Below are 14,421 nucleotides of genomic sequence, written 5' to 3' on the forward strand. Positions count from 1 at the left end.
CTCTCTGTTTTGCATTTCAAGAAATTGAAATAGGGTGATCGTCCAGGGCCATCCAGGGAGGGGAAGCCAGGGAGAAAATAAAGAGGAGACAAGGGGAGGGGGTTATTTCCCTTTGTTGTAGACTCAGGGCATCTGAGTCTTGGGGTCCCCCAGGGAAGGTTTGGGGAGACCAGAGTGAGGAAGGCACTGAAATTCCTGTCTGGTGGCAGCGATATCAGATCTAAGCTGGTAATGAAGCTTGAAAGTTTCATGCAGGCACTCATATTTTGGACGCTAAGGTTCAGAATTGGAACTTATGCTTATGATAAGGGGCAATTGTTTTTTCTAAGCTAGTTTGAGAATACCTACAATATAGTAACAGCCTCTTTTAGTCCTATGTAAAAGTAATTTTAATCAAACTGGCTATTACTGGATGAACCTCGAATATCAGACTGGTATAATCTCTTTCTTTCACATTACTACTACAAAGATAAATAAAGTTTGAAGTGCATAGGAGTCAAGGATAGAAGCACATAATAAATATAAAAAACAGCACTACATAGTACGTATGTGGCTTAGAACCTATATAAAGTATTCTCGTGTTATGTCTACACCGCACTCTAAATCTGGGGTTTGACTCAGCTTTAAGCCCAAGCCCTCATTCCATCCGCACAGAAATTAGTCTAACTGGTGTCAGGAACCCCTCTGGGCTCAGGCCTTGCTGAGAGGTGGGTCCCAGCTTGAACCCTGCTATGACACAGCTCAAAGCTCAGGGATTTTTCACTGTAGACAGAGCTCAAGTCCAGGTCGCCAGACTCAGATATGAAGAATCTACCAATGCTATCCCACAGTCCTTCAATCCCAAAACCTTCTATGTCAGGAATGCAAAGCAATCTCCTGATTTATATGCAGCATCACAGCATTTAACTCTTCATTTCTATGCACACTGCTCAACTGGAAACACAGTCAGTGCTCATTTATTATATGTCAGCTGATGTACTAACTATGGCCAGCAGTAAAAAAAATCCTGCATCAAGCACACTGGTAGCGGGCCAGAGAGAAACAAACAGATTCTGGTTAACTGCTGACATGAGGCAAGCAAGACGTTCAACTTCAGTAGGAGTGCAAGAAGTGATCAGGACTACAAAACTATATCCAAGCAGCTGGAGGCACTGACCATCAATCAGAGCAGAACAATGAAGCAAGCAAGTAAAGGAGCTGAAGACAGAGTACCACAAAGTCAAGGATGCTAACGGCACCCCTGGGAATACCCTGTCTTCCGAGGAACGTGAGCACGTACTGGGAACTGTAGCAAGCACTGAACCCAGTGGTGCATGACAATCTGCTGATTGGGATGGCACCCTTATAATGCCTCCACAGTCACAGTCACCACTGGAAGAGAGCCAGCCGTCAGATGAAGGGCAAGTAGGAACCCTAGACCTGAGGGTGGAAACAGAAGAGGCTCTGCTGCTGGAGCAGCTATAGCACCTCCTGGATCTGTACTCAGAAGAGTTATTTGCAGACAAGCCTTGGCAGCAGCGCGCTGCAGAACTGGCATCAAAACAAAAGATGCTGGAGCTGGAGCCAGAGACAGAGCCTGGTAAGTTTCTGCTGCCATGTTTGTTTTTATTGATAGATGGATGGGATGGGAGGTATTTCTGGAATATGGGCCTATTAAATTATTAATACAAGCTGTGGTTTTGGTATTCAGGGCAGAATCCATGCCATTCCTCTAGCACCATCCCCCTACTTTTCCCACATGCGATTCAAAATGGACCACACAAAAGGAGGAAAAAAGTTAAAGCCGTTATCATTAAACTTTTACTAGCTACTCACTGATTGTTTTAAGTATGGGTTGTGACTCCACATACCCCTCCCGTGTAATACAGTGTACCTTATACATCGGCCTAAGTATCTTGTTAGCATGCACTGATAGCTGTCCTCTGCTGGCCTGGAACAGAAATTCCCATGCTGCCACCTGACATGACTGAAAATACACAGCTAATGACTAGACCACTTATAAGTGGGGGATATAGAAATAATTTCAACTGAATTTTGTATGTGTGCCTTGCCATGATATGTGATGGTTTTCAGTGCTGCTCCAGGGATGTCTGACGAGAATGGTGTTGTGTGTGTGAATAAAATACAGCCCACTGACAGAATGGGAAAGGTGATTTTTCATCATGGTCAGACAACGTGCTCTTTTTTCTCCTTTTAAGGTCCTTCCACCTCCACAGTTCAAATACATGGCACCAGGAGCCTGGGGAAGAGTAAGAGTCCAAGATGAATTGATGGGAAAGCTGCTAGATAAAAACATATTGGCAGATAGGGTTCCACAAGGATAAGGATGTACAAATGGTGGAAGAGACACAGAGGCTACAAAACTCAAGAAGAAACTGGTGGACAGACTCATGGAGCATAACTGCAGGTTGAGAGAGGAAGACAGAGAGCAGCAGAAGGAGCTGCTCGACAGATTACTTGCACTCTTGGTTACCACATTGCAAGCTCCACTGCCGCCTTCAGCTCCTGAACTTGCCCCACACCGAGTCTCCTCCATACTATCATACCCTGCAGACTGTCTCTCCTTGGACAATACAGGGGATGGCGGGACCATGTATCAGGTAACGAACACTGACACATGGAACAGACAAATGTACCCTATGCATTCATCCACGTCTGTCCAGCCAAAGCCCACATGTAGAAAATGTACCAGAAAAGCCCAGGAAACAGAGGCAGTAGTAGTTCCCTCTGTGATTTATGTACCCATGTGCTCCTTGTAGTGGGCAAACTACAGGCACACGAGTCCCATCAATGGCCCCTGTGAAGTTTGGAAAGCCCATTCTCTCACAGCAAGCAATTATTTCAGGAACATTTGTAATGTCCACTTATCTGGGTGCATCACTGTTCTGATCAACTCACAGACCTCTGCCACAACAACCCCACAGCTGATTTGCTAACTCCAAACTAGTTAGCCACAGACCTATAGCAGGCTGGGGTAGCCAGCTTTCAGATGGCTATAGCGGCGCTCTTCTGGACCATCATGGCCTCCATCATGCCTATGTCCTGATGCTGGGGGTCAAACTGATCACAAAACAGCAGAAACGTGTTTCTTCTTGCAAAAGTTCTGGACATGCTGCTGATCATCCTAGGTCCTCATGGCAATGTGATCCCACCAGTCTGTGCTCCAGAAGTGCTACTCTACACAGGGGGGAATCTGCCGCTAAGACAACAAGCATCAGCAACATCAGCTGGATCACAGCTGGCATGTCAGTATGCTCCTGATAGGTCCCTCTGCCACTTCAAAAATTGCCTCCAAAGTGTCCATCAATTTCTCACAGATGCTCTGCCTGTTTCCCAAAATACGACTGATGCATGAGGTGTAGATGTTCTTTCACTGAGTCTGGATCCACATTGGCTCCAGGTGCTGGAAGCATGCAGACAAAAAATGGCTCAGCTGGATGCATTTGCACCACCCATAACATTTCTGGTCGACTTCCATGAGATGGACAGACAAGTTCTCTCAGAATCCACTATGAAACAAGCCCTAGAGCAGCTTCATCTGGCAAGGGTACTAAAAATCCTGGGATACAATAATATACACTCATGGACGCTGAAGCTCTGACCTGGGTCTGTGTGGTGTAGCATGGATGTGTCACAATGGTTGTGAGGCTCAGGTTTCCAACACAGTCTGGACGCTCAAGCATGGCCTTGGAAACACCAGTTTGCAGACCTGGATCACACAGATCCAGGCTTTGTGTGTCAGATTGTTCCAATTCAATTGTTCCACTTAGTTTTTTGTTTGTTGTTGTACCAGAGAAGGTGGGATCTAAGAAATAAGAAATGTTCCTCAGTGTATTTCTTTCATACATCAGTATAAGCACCTCATTAGATTCCCTGGCAGAAAAGTGGCATTCAGAACACAGTTTACACAAAAGATATCCCCCACTTTTGCTTACTTTCCATCTATGTCTCTAATACAGTCATATCTGATCAGAAGGCAGATTGGGTGGGGGGGGAGACTTAGTGATATGCTTCAAACTCTATCCATGCAATAGGCTCAGCCTACAGGAGATGCCACTTACAGTAAAATTTGCAGAGGTTGAAATTACAATTACACCAGGTCTCTGAACTCCTTGGGTTTGGTGCTCAGTGGGGTCCATGGACGCCCAGGCTCTATTGGGCTGCCTGTGCTTGGCTTTCCCCCAGTGAGGCTCATATGCCCCACTGTCCTTTTTAACCTTGGTTTCCCTATTGGGGGTGCAAGGCAAAGGGAACCTCAGATACTCCACTGGGCCCTTCTAGGCTGTTTATTGACCCAGGGAAGAAAACGGAAGTGGATGGCAGTATGTCTTTATTCCACTTCATTCGTAATCGCAAAGTGAAGTGTCACTCATAGTTGATTGCGCAAATCCTCAAAATATGATCCTCCCTCTCTCTTCTTTCATGAAATAAATCAAGTGTACGACTGTGCCAGTGTTGCCAACTCTTGCGATTCTATCACAAGTCTCATGATATTTAGTGCCTTTCCTAAGGCCCCAGCTCCTGGAGTTGTGGAAGAATTTCAGCTTTAAATTCTATCATGTACAAAGACACCAGAAATTAAAACTGCCTGAACTGACCAGCGTGAGTGAATGTTTGGCCCTGCTAAACATATTGGACAGAGGTTTCATCTTTTAAAAACAAAGCTATATGAAAGCCTCATTGCAATGCAGTCTCCTAGCTCTAGTTTTACCAGAATCCAGCTTGAACTGCTGGATTTACAAAGTCTACAGCTATTATTAAAATCAGTGTGTCAAAAAGATCTTTTCTGCCCTGCAGTGCTTCTAAATAATGAGATTAAACAACATAGTATTTGCCCATTTTTTCTTACAATATTCATGTCTTTTTTTATTTTGGAAAAAACTATTGATAAATCTTTACCTCAAATGAAAGCTTTGAATTGCAGAATTAATTTACATCTATGTTTACACATTTATATAGAAGCATATGTAAAGGGAACAAACAATTGAGTTGGGCTGGTGCATACCCATACACACTTTATGCTAATCTTCAGACACTTAATCACAAAGGCTGATACTTTAAAATCACAATTAACGTTGGAAGAACTGGAGGAGGTTCTGACCCTTTTTAACAAGGACTTGAAACATGAAAAGCTTCTGATTAAATATGAACCTTATCCAAAATTGCAAATTACATGTCCACAATACAGAAAATGAAACCAGTTTTGACATGTTTAGCAAAAAATTGAGACTGGGTTGAGCCATGGGAGCAACTCTTAAATTGATCTGACTCCTTAATCTTTAAAATATGGATTAAATGAAATTTAAACAGCCTACTGATTAACTCAGAGGTCAGCTAAACATCTTCTCAGGGATCAAGACAACATAAAGGAAGTCATAATGTTTCCCCAAATCAGGCCAAAGAGTTCACTGCAGTGGAATCTTGGCCTCACTGATGGAAATGGATAAATTCCCATTAATTTCACTGGGGCCCGGATATCTCAAAGTGAACCTTGTTTGTGAGTTTATCAAACTATGATATCTTGTGCCAGATACAATGGGGTTATGATTTTGGATTCAGATTTTTGTTGGAACATTTCATCCACCAATATTTAGAATGATTTCAGATTAGCTGGAATGGCGAACCGTGGCCACTGGGAGCTGTGGGAAACTGTGCAAATGTAAACAAACTGTCTGGCGGCCCGCCGGCTGATTACTCTGACAGGCCGCAGGTTGCCCATCGCTGCTGTGAAGCCTACTGGCTGCAGCAAATGTAATCCATACCCACATTAAAGCATTCGATCGCAAGCTTCCTTTTATTAAATGACTGCATGTGTGTTATATTTAGGGCTATCAAGCGATTAAAAAAATTTAATTGTGATTAACTGAGATGTTAAAAAATAATACTGTAGAATACCCTTAAATATTTTTGGATGTTTTCTACATTTTCCAATATATTGTTTTCAGTTACAAAACACAATAAAAAGTGTACAGTGCTCACTTTATTTTTATTAGAAATATTTGCACTATAAAAACCGAAAGAAATAGTATTTTTCAATTCACCTAATACAAGTCCTCTGGAATGGTGGCTGAAGTACGAAGGTGCATATGAATGTTTAGCATATCTGGCACGTAAATACCTTGTAATACTTGCTACCAAAGTGCCATGCAAATGCCTGTTCTCATTTTCTGATGATATGGTAAATAAGAAGCAAGCAGCATTACCTCCTGTAAATGTAAACAAACTTGTTCGTCTTAGTGACTGGCTGAACAAGAAGTAGGACTGAGTGGACTTGTAGGCACTAAAGTTTTACATTGTTTTGTTTTTGAGTGCAGTATGTAACCAAAAAAACCCTACATTTGTACATTGCACTTTCACAATAGTTTGCACTACAGTACTTCTATGAGGTGAACTGAAAAATACTATTTTTTTAACCTTTTTCAATGCAAATATTTGTAATTAAAAATATAAAGTGAACACTGTACACCTTGTATTCTGTATTGTAATTTATATCAATATATTTGAAAAAGTAGAAAAACATCCAAAACATTTCATGAATTCCAATTAGTATTCTATAGTTTAACTGTGTGATTAAAACTGCAATTAATCACAATAAATTTTTTTAACCACAATTAATTTTTTGAGTTAATCTCGTGATAATCGACAACTCTAGTTCTTTTATTTTCTATAATATCCTCTTATATCTGTTTGTAACCTATTCTTTGTAAGCCAAATCAGTGTTCACTTCCATTGGGACTCAGATGATAATACATCTCTCAAGATCTGGAAATGCAGCAGAGTGTCCTGTGGCACCTTATAGACTAACAGACCTTTTGGAGCATGAGCTTTTGTGGGTGAATATCCACTTCGTCGGATGCATGTAGTGGAAATTTCCAGGGGCAGGTGTGTGTGTGTGTGTGTGTGTGTGTGTGTATATATATATATATATAAATATAAATATATATAAAAGCAACATATACCTGCCCCTGGAAATTTCCACTATATGCATTCGACGAAGTGGGTATTCACCCATGAAAGCTCATGCTCCAAACCGTCTGTTAGTCTATAAGGTGCCACAGGACTCTCTGCTGCTTTTACAGATCCAGACTAACACGCTACCCCTCTGATACTTAAGGCCAGGTCTACACTGCGACTTTAAATCGGTTTAATGGCCGATATACCGATTTAACGCTGTACCCGTTCACACGACGTCGTCAATTAATATCCGAGTTAAACGGCTCCTTAATCGATTTTGGAACTCCTCCCAGACGAGAGGAGTAGCGCTAATTTCGAAAGTGATACTCGGATTAGGGTTGTGTGGACGGAAATCGACATTCTTTGGATCCTAGAGGTATCCCACAAGTGGCACCACTGACGCCTCTGGTCCGCAATCCGAACATCGGATGCGGAGTGCCGGTAAACAGAACAATGCCCCGAGACCTTTAGAATGACATTCCTGCTTCTTCACGTGTCCAGCTCTGATCAGCACTGGTGGCGATGCAGTTCAAATGCAAAAAGTAGCTCCGGCATTGAACCTTATGGGAGATCTAGAATCTGATCGCTGTATGGTGAGACAAATCTGTTTTATCAGAGCTCCGTTAAAGACAGGAAATGCCAAAGCGTTTGAAAATAACTCCAGGAATAACAGCGGTGCGTGACAACCGTACGGGAGCCAGAGACTCAAACGGTGCTCATGGAGGGAGGGGAGGTATTGAGGACTACAGCTACCAGTTCCCAAGCAGTCTCCTGAAAAACTATTTGCATTCTTGGCTGAGCACCCCAATGTCTGTAGCTATTCACAGCTGTCTTGCCGTGTTCACGGAACAGTCGTCAGTCTCTTCCCCCTCCCTCCCCCACACCGTGAAAGAGAGAAGTAAAATAAATAATCCTTGAAGTACTGTAATGTCACCCTCTGTGTACTGAATGCTGTGGCAGAGGAGTACGCGAGGTGTTGACAAACGGTCAGGATTACCGTTTGTGTCTCAGGGTCCATGATTGCTTGTGTATGGCGTTTGCTCAATGCACTCCGGGAAAAAAGGGCGCAAAAGGTTGTCTGCTGCCTTCAAAGGAGGGGTGGGCTGTAACGCCACCACCCGGGGGCAATGTTTTCTGCCCATCCAGGCACTGTGACTCCTCAACACGGAAGTGGAACTATGGGATAGCTGAGGAACAGCTACCCACAGTGCACCGCTCCTGAAATCGATGGTAGCTTTGGACCATGGACGCAAACAATCGATTTCGTGATCCCACTGTGGACGCGCTAAACCGATTTTATTAAATCTGTTTTGTAATATCGGTTTAAGCTAATTCAAAATAATCGTGCAGTGTAGACGTACCCTAAGATCTGGAAATATATTTGTAAGCTAATGTAACAATACAGACAGAATGTTGCGTTAGTAAATACATATCCATATAGCAAATAAACACAACTTTTTAAACTATATATTCTACACTAACTTTTATTTGTCTCTACTCTTACTCCAAATGTCAGCATAAACCAAGCTAATGATAAAAGTTAACCACAATAATAAATGTAAAGCTTTAAGGAAAGTCAGTTGTACCATGAACATGTATACTTATTTGTATTATACACACTGTTCTCAATTGGCATCATCTGTTAGGGATAGCCAGATGTAATTTACCTTTGGCTCTGCATTCATGAAGGTAATTTCAATTAAATTCATGTTATATGGGGGGGGATAATTTGTTCTGTCTTCTGCTGTTGGATATCCAATGTAATTTTTGTTAAAATAATTTTTAACATACATTTGGAAGATCTTACAGATGTTCAAAGTAAGTTTGATACTGCATTTCTCAGTTTGCCAGAGATTGATTGATTTTTTTATCCCTGTGTTCTAAAACAATCTTTAGCTAATAACGATTTTTAATTCAATAACTTTTTTGACAAATCATCTTTCTCTGCATCAGCACTATTAACTATGCAAGTTCTAGGAATGTGGTTAGTTAGTGCAGCCTCTTTTTGTTGCAGCAGCATTAAGTACTATATCAGACATTTTGTATATCACAAAACATTACCTTTATCCTCTGTCTTCTTGACACCAGAAGAGATTTTAAGGCAATAATTAGATGATATTTAAAAATCTGATGCCCTTCCCCACTATTATTAGGTGTTTGGTTTTTCTTGTTGCACCCACAATGGGAGCGATTGTCCTCTGAAGCACAGAGGCATCTTGTGTGATCTGATTCAACCCCTTCTGAGTCTCCCATCTATAGAAAGTGGGGAAATAGGAGTCCCATGTATTATTTAATGCCACTGTCATAAAAAGATGGTTAAGGGTTAATGCCTCTTTTACCTGTAAAGGGTTAAAAAGTTCACCTAGCCTAGCTAACACCTGACCAGAGGAACCAAAGGGGAAACAAGATGTTTCAAAAGGAAGGAGGGAAGTTCCCCCCCGCCTTTAAAAAAAAAAAAAAAAAAAAAAAAAAAAAAAAGAGTTTCAGCCGGAGTGAAAAAGATCAAGGAACCAGCCTCTTATCAGAGTAGGAAGTTTTAGAAAGGGATAAATAGGTTTATGTTTATTTTCTTTGCAACTTGTCGTGGTACCATTAGGGAATTATCAAAATTGGGTATTTGGGTATTTTTTTTGTGTAACTAAATTTGTGACAAGGGGAACATCCTCTGTGTTTTAAATCTGTTGTCTGTGACAGTAGCTGGTATACTAATCTCTCCCAGAGGGTTTTCTTTTACCTTTCTTTTCTTTAATTAAAAGTCTTTTTCTTAATACCTGATTGATTTTTCCTTGTTTTAAGATCCAAGGGATTGGATGTGGACTCACCAGGGAATTAGTGAAGGAGTCTCTCAAGGCTACCCAGGGAGGGGAAGGTTTTGGGGGACCAGGGAGTGATCCAGACACTGAAATTCTGAACGATGGAAGTGGTACCAAATCTAAGCTAGTTACTAAGCTTAGAAGTGTTCATGCAGGTCCCCACATCTGTACCCTAAAGTTCAGAGTGGGGAAGGAACCTTGATAGCCACGAAATTCACATTTGCTGCAAAGCTTTACCTCAGAATCTCACCTTTACGTTTTTTTAAAAAAAAAATCTTTTTAGTCCTCATGGTTGCAAAGAAAACCCTGAAAATATGAACGGACACAGGTATGGCTACACTACAAGCGCGTCAGCAGCACAGCTCCTGCTATACCATTGTAGCCTAGACACTTACTACAGCAACAAAAGGGGGTTTTCTGTCACTGCAGTAAATTCACCAAAAAGCAGTAGCTAAGTCAACAGAAGAATACTTCCATTGACCTAGCTACATCTACAGTGGGAGTCAGATCAACCTAACTACATACCAGAGATTTTTCTCGGTCCTGAGCAATGTAGCTAGGTCTGGTATAGTTAAACCCTTTATGAGTCTACAGAATAGCCGAGAGGTGTGAGCTGCCCCATTCACCTCAATTGGGTGTTAAATCTTCAACCCAAAAAATCATTATTTGAAACCTAATATTGTCAACTATTTAATTGATGGTGATTTTAACAGAAATATTCAAAAATGTGCTTATCTCACAATCTAAAACTGTCTCCCATGGCTCCCCATGTGCCAAAAGAGATGACTGCCCCTACTCAGCTGCCAAAACTACCAGCTTGCCGCTGACAACCATCTATGGTGCACATGATACTATGTACCACTGTGTCTATTTTGCCGGCTACTCAAGGACTCAAACAAAACATGGTGTTTTAAAGCACTGAGAATTCTCATGTGTCAACTAAGCTGACCCTTTTTAAATTCATTGTTGTTGGCAATGGGCATCTGACAAGGAAGATCTAACTCTCAGCTTAAAAAGAACTGACAACTGAATTAGTATATTGACCTTGTAGAGTGTTGAACTAGGATATTATATACAGGAGGATCTCTAGCACAACCTAACCATACTACTTTGCAAATAACCAACACAACAACTCTATAAACAAAGATGCATATGAGAAAATAGGATGTAAAAAGAGTTAGTCATATGAACAGGATCAATGGACAGATAACTAATATCCAGTAAAAGAGATAATACACAGCGTTAGTCTGCAGCATTTGCAAAATTAAGACTAGCATACATAGCATTACTACATATGTAGTCTGATTCTCTACCCTGTTATTTCAGTTATCTAATGCCATGACTCATTGGTTACACCAGCATATAACGAAGGTAAAGAAGTGCAGAATCAGGCCCATTGAGCTTTGTGAGCAAAAACCAGGCCCACAGACTCTTTCTCCTGCATGATATATTTATGTGACCCATCTGACATAAGACTAGATTCTGCAGAATCTAGTCTTATGTTTAAAAAAAAAAAAAAAAAAAAGGGTTTTACCTTATATTTGCAAATAAAACCTTCCAAATGTCACCCAACTGTAACTGAACTGTATTGCTTTCACGAATCTGCACACAGCCTGAAACAATGGTCCAGTGAGCTATAAACTCCTGGCCATCCCATTAATCTTATTTGTATGTTAGTACTAATGCCTAATGAGAACAGCTATATCAACATTAAAGTGATCAGCAATTAAATAGTCTGTAAAATCAGGAAGTGGGTGGAAGTGAAGGCCTCGGAAAATGGCAACTGGATGCTGCAGGAGAAAAGAAATGCAGAGTGAAGAAAAGAGGAAAGAAAGCACAGAAAGAAAGGAGGATGAAGAAAAAATAAACAAAGGATACAAACTGTGGTTGTTCTAAAAAGAGAATTTTGCCACTGAGTGATGCTGAATTGGACTATATGGTACTGAACAAATAACGAATGAGGAGACTTACTAAAAGTTCAGCTACTGCACAAAAGTCATAGTCTAGTCTGACTCTTTACTTAAATCTCCCATTAATAAGAGAAGAGACTCACTGTGAATTAAGGATATTATATAATCTAAAAATTATACTCTAACAGAACGTAAACAGAATTCAGCCCTCTCCATAGAACGAGCTTGACACCTCTGTTTCAAGGACAAATTAATTTAATTCACAAAACAAAGCTATATATATGCAAGTAAAAACAACTTCACCCTTCCTAAAAACATAAATGACGTGATACTTACAGCCACAACGGATTTCAGACTATTGTCAGTGGGGTGTGCAGCACCTGGGAGGAAGCCAGCAGGTGGGCCCAGCGCTGGGTCACTGCTCCTCCTCACTAGCAGCGGTGTGCCTAAAAGACAAAATAAAGGGTTGAGTCAAAAAGCTTCAGGGAAAAGCTCTGTGCAATTACTGTGCAATTTAATTCAAAAGACTTACAGCTTACTTTTTCACACAAGATTATTTCTATAGGTGCCTGTAAATTCTCAGAACTGATAGTATTCTGTCACTTATTATCCACTGACATACAGACATCACAAAAGCCATAGACCCAACTGCACAATCCTCCACAATGGCAGTGCAAAATTGATCAAACATACGCTAAAATAAAAAAATGACGACAAGCAGGGGTAAGTGACATTCTTTCAAAATCAATAAAATAACCACTGCAGGGCTTTATGGCCATATGTAGAATCACATTCCAATATGGAAACCATATGCCCACTTTAAGGAATGATCCCGTAGGGTACAAAGACTCTGCTAGTTTTGTTAGTTTCCAGTGATAAATAGAGGTTAGGTGTCCAGACTGACATTTTCAGATGTACCAACAGCCTTTCATGTCTCAGGACAGCTTTTATTTTATTGTTTTACACAGACACTAGCTTGGTAGAATTGGATCTCAGGATCACATTTCAGTAGTTCTCTCCTTTCATCAAAGGCATCCCAAGGCAGTATGGGCAATTACTCATCTGTCTCGAGCCTTTTATGCAATGCTCTGAAAGATTATAGTCCCCTATTCAACATGCATGTGAGGCCATTTGGGCTGCAATGCCACAAGCAGAGAAATAATATACCTTTCTAATTCTCTTTTCCACAAGACTTAAATGGTACATCTGTCATAAACAGATAGCTAAGGGTTAATGTTTCTTTTACCTGTAAAGGGTTAACAAAGGGAACCAAACACCTGACCAGAGGACCAATCAGGAAACCGGATTTTTCAAAGTGAGGGAGGGAACTTCTGGGTGTGTTTTGTCTTTGTTCTGCCTGTTTGTTTTCTCTCGGCTATGAGGGAAGATCTTTTTTTTTCTATCTCCAAGCTTCTTTCTACCCTTCTGTTCCCAAGTTGTGAGTACAAAAGGAAAAGCAATAGGTTTATATTGTATTTTGTATTTACATGTGTGGAGTTGCTGGAATGTTTAAATTGGATAACTTTTTTAATAAGGCTGATTATTCATATTTTCTTTTAAGCAATAGCCCTGTGTTATGTCATCTTGATGCAGTGATCATGTCATGTGTTTTTTCTTTCTTTTTTATATAAAGCTTTCTTTTTAAAACTTGTTGGATTTTCTTTTCCTAGTTAAGGCAAGGGGATAGGAATCTCTGTGCCAGGAGTACTGTCTCTCTCAGGGAAAGACTGGGAGGGGGGAGAAGAAGGAGGGGGGAAGGTAAATCGTCCTCTCTGTTTTGTGTTTAAAGGGATTGAAGCAGGGAAATCTCCTAGTATCCCCAGGGCGGGAAAATCTGGGAGGAAGTAAAGAGCAGGAAGGGAAGTGGGTTATTTCCCTTTGTTGGAGGCTCAGGGCATCTGAGTCTTGGGGGTCCCCCAGGGAAAGGTTTGGGGAGACCAGAGAGTTTATCAGGTACTCAGAATCCTGATTGGTGGCAGCGAGATAAGATCCAAGCTGGTAATTAAGCTTGGAGGTTCATGCTAAGCACCCAGATTTTGGACGCTAAGGTCCAGATTTGGAACAGAGGCTTACGACAACATCTCTCTGCTTTCCCAATGCCTGACTCAGGAAGGGCCTGAAGCCAACAGACACAGTCCAGACAAAACAGAGGTGGTGGTGTTATGCAGAAGCAAGCCTCTACATCTACTGTAGTAGTAGCAGTATCTGTTCCACATTATTGAGCACGCCTAGACCTTCCGTCAACAAGTTTCACAACCTTGGCAGTTCTTCTTGATCCTCAACTTGTGCCTGGATTCTCAGGTAGCATCTGTGGCCAAATGCAGTTTATATATCTATATCTATCTACCTACCTACCTACCTATCTATGTGCATGCATGCATGCACGCACGCGGCTCACCTATTGCAGCCACTTCTCTGGTTTAGATCTCACCAAAGTTATTCATGCCTTTATTACTGTCAGTGCACTCTACCTGGGGTTACCCCAGAAGACCAAGATGATAACAGTACACATATTTTTGTGACATTAAATTCCATCCACTTTGGTATTTATTCCAAATATCCTGTTCACATTTGTCCTGTAACTTTACCACTTCTCTTTAACCAGTCATATCTCAAATCTTCCCTTCCTTAGCGAAGTGCTAGAGATAGTAGGCTTTCCTCCTCTCTCCAGACACCTTTGACACTAACATTCTGGACCAATTTCAGATCTATCAATAACACAGAATCTGCTCAATTCCACAAAA

At 41.1% G+C, this 14,421-nt stretch overlaps 1 protein-coding gene across 2 annotated transcripts in view; it reads right to left on the bottom strand.

The window, feature by feature from the left end:
- The window catches only part of PARD3B (par-3 family cell polarity regulator beta), a 725,193-nt gene that overhangs the window by 417,371 nt on the left and 293,401 nt on the right, over positions 1-14,421 (bottom strand). Inside the window, exon 4 of one of the 2 annotated variants that reach the window (XM_075069989.1) lies at positions 12,023-12,123. In XM_075069989.1, the coding sequence (XP_074926090.1) occupies positions 12,023-12,123 (101 nt within the window). Of the gene's footprint in view, positions 1-12,013; positions 12,124-14,421 lie in introns of both variants that reach the window. The other variant, XM_075069988.1, reaches the window with a different exon arrangement.

The sequence above is a fragment of the Chelonoidis abingdonii genome, chromosome 10 (genome assembly GCF_003597395.2).
Source record: "Chelonoidis abingdonii isolate Lonesome George chromosome 10, CheloAbing_2.0, whole genome shotgun sequence".
NCBI lineage: Eukaryota > Metazoa > Chordata > Testudines > Testudinidae > Chelonoidis > Chelonoidis abingdonii.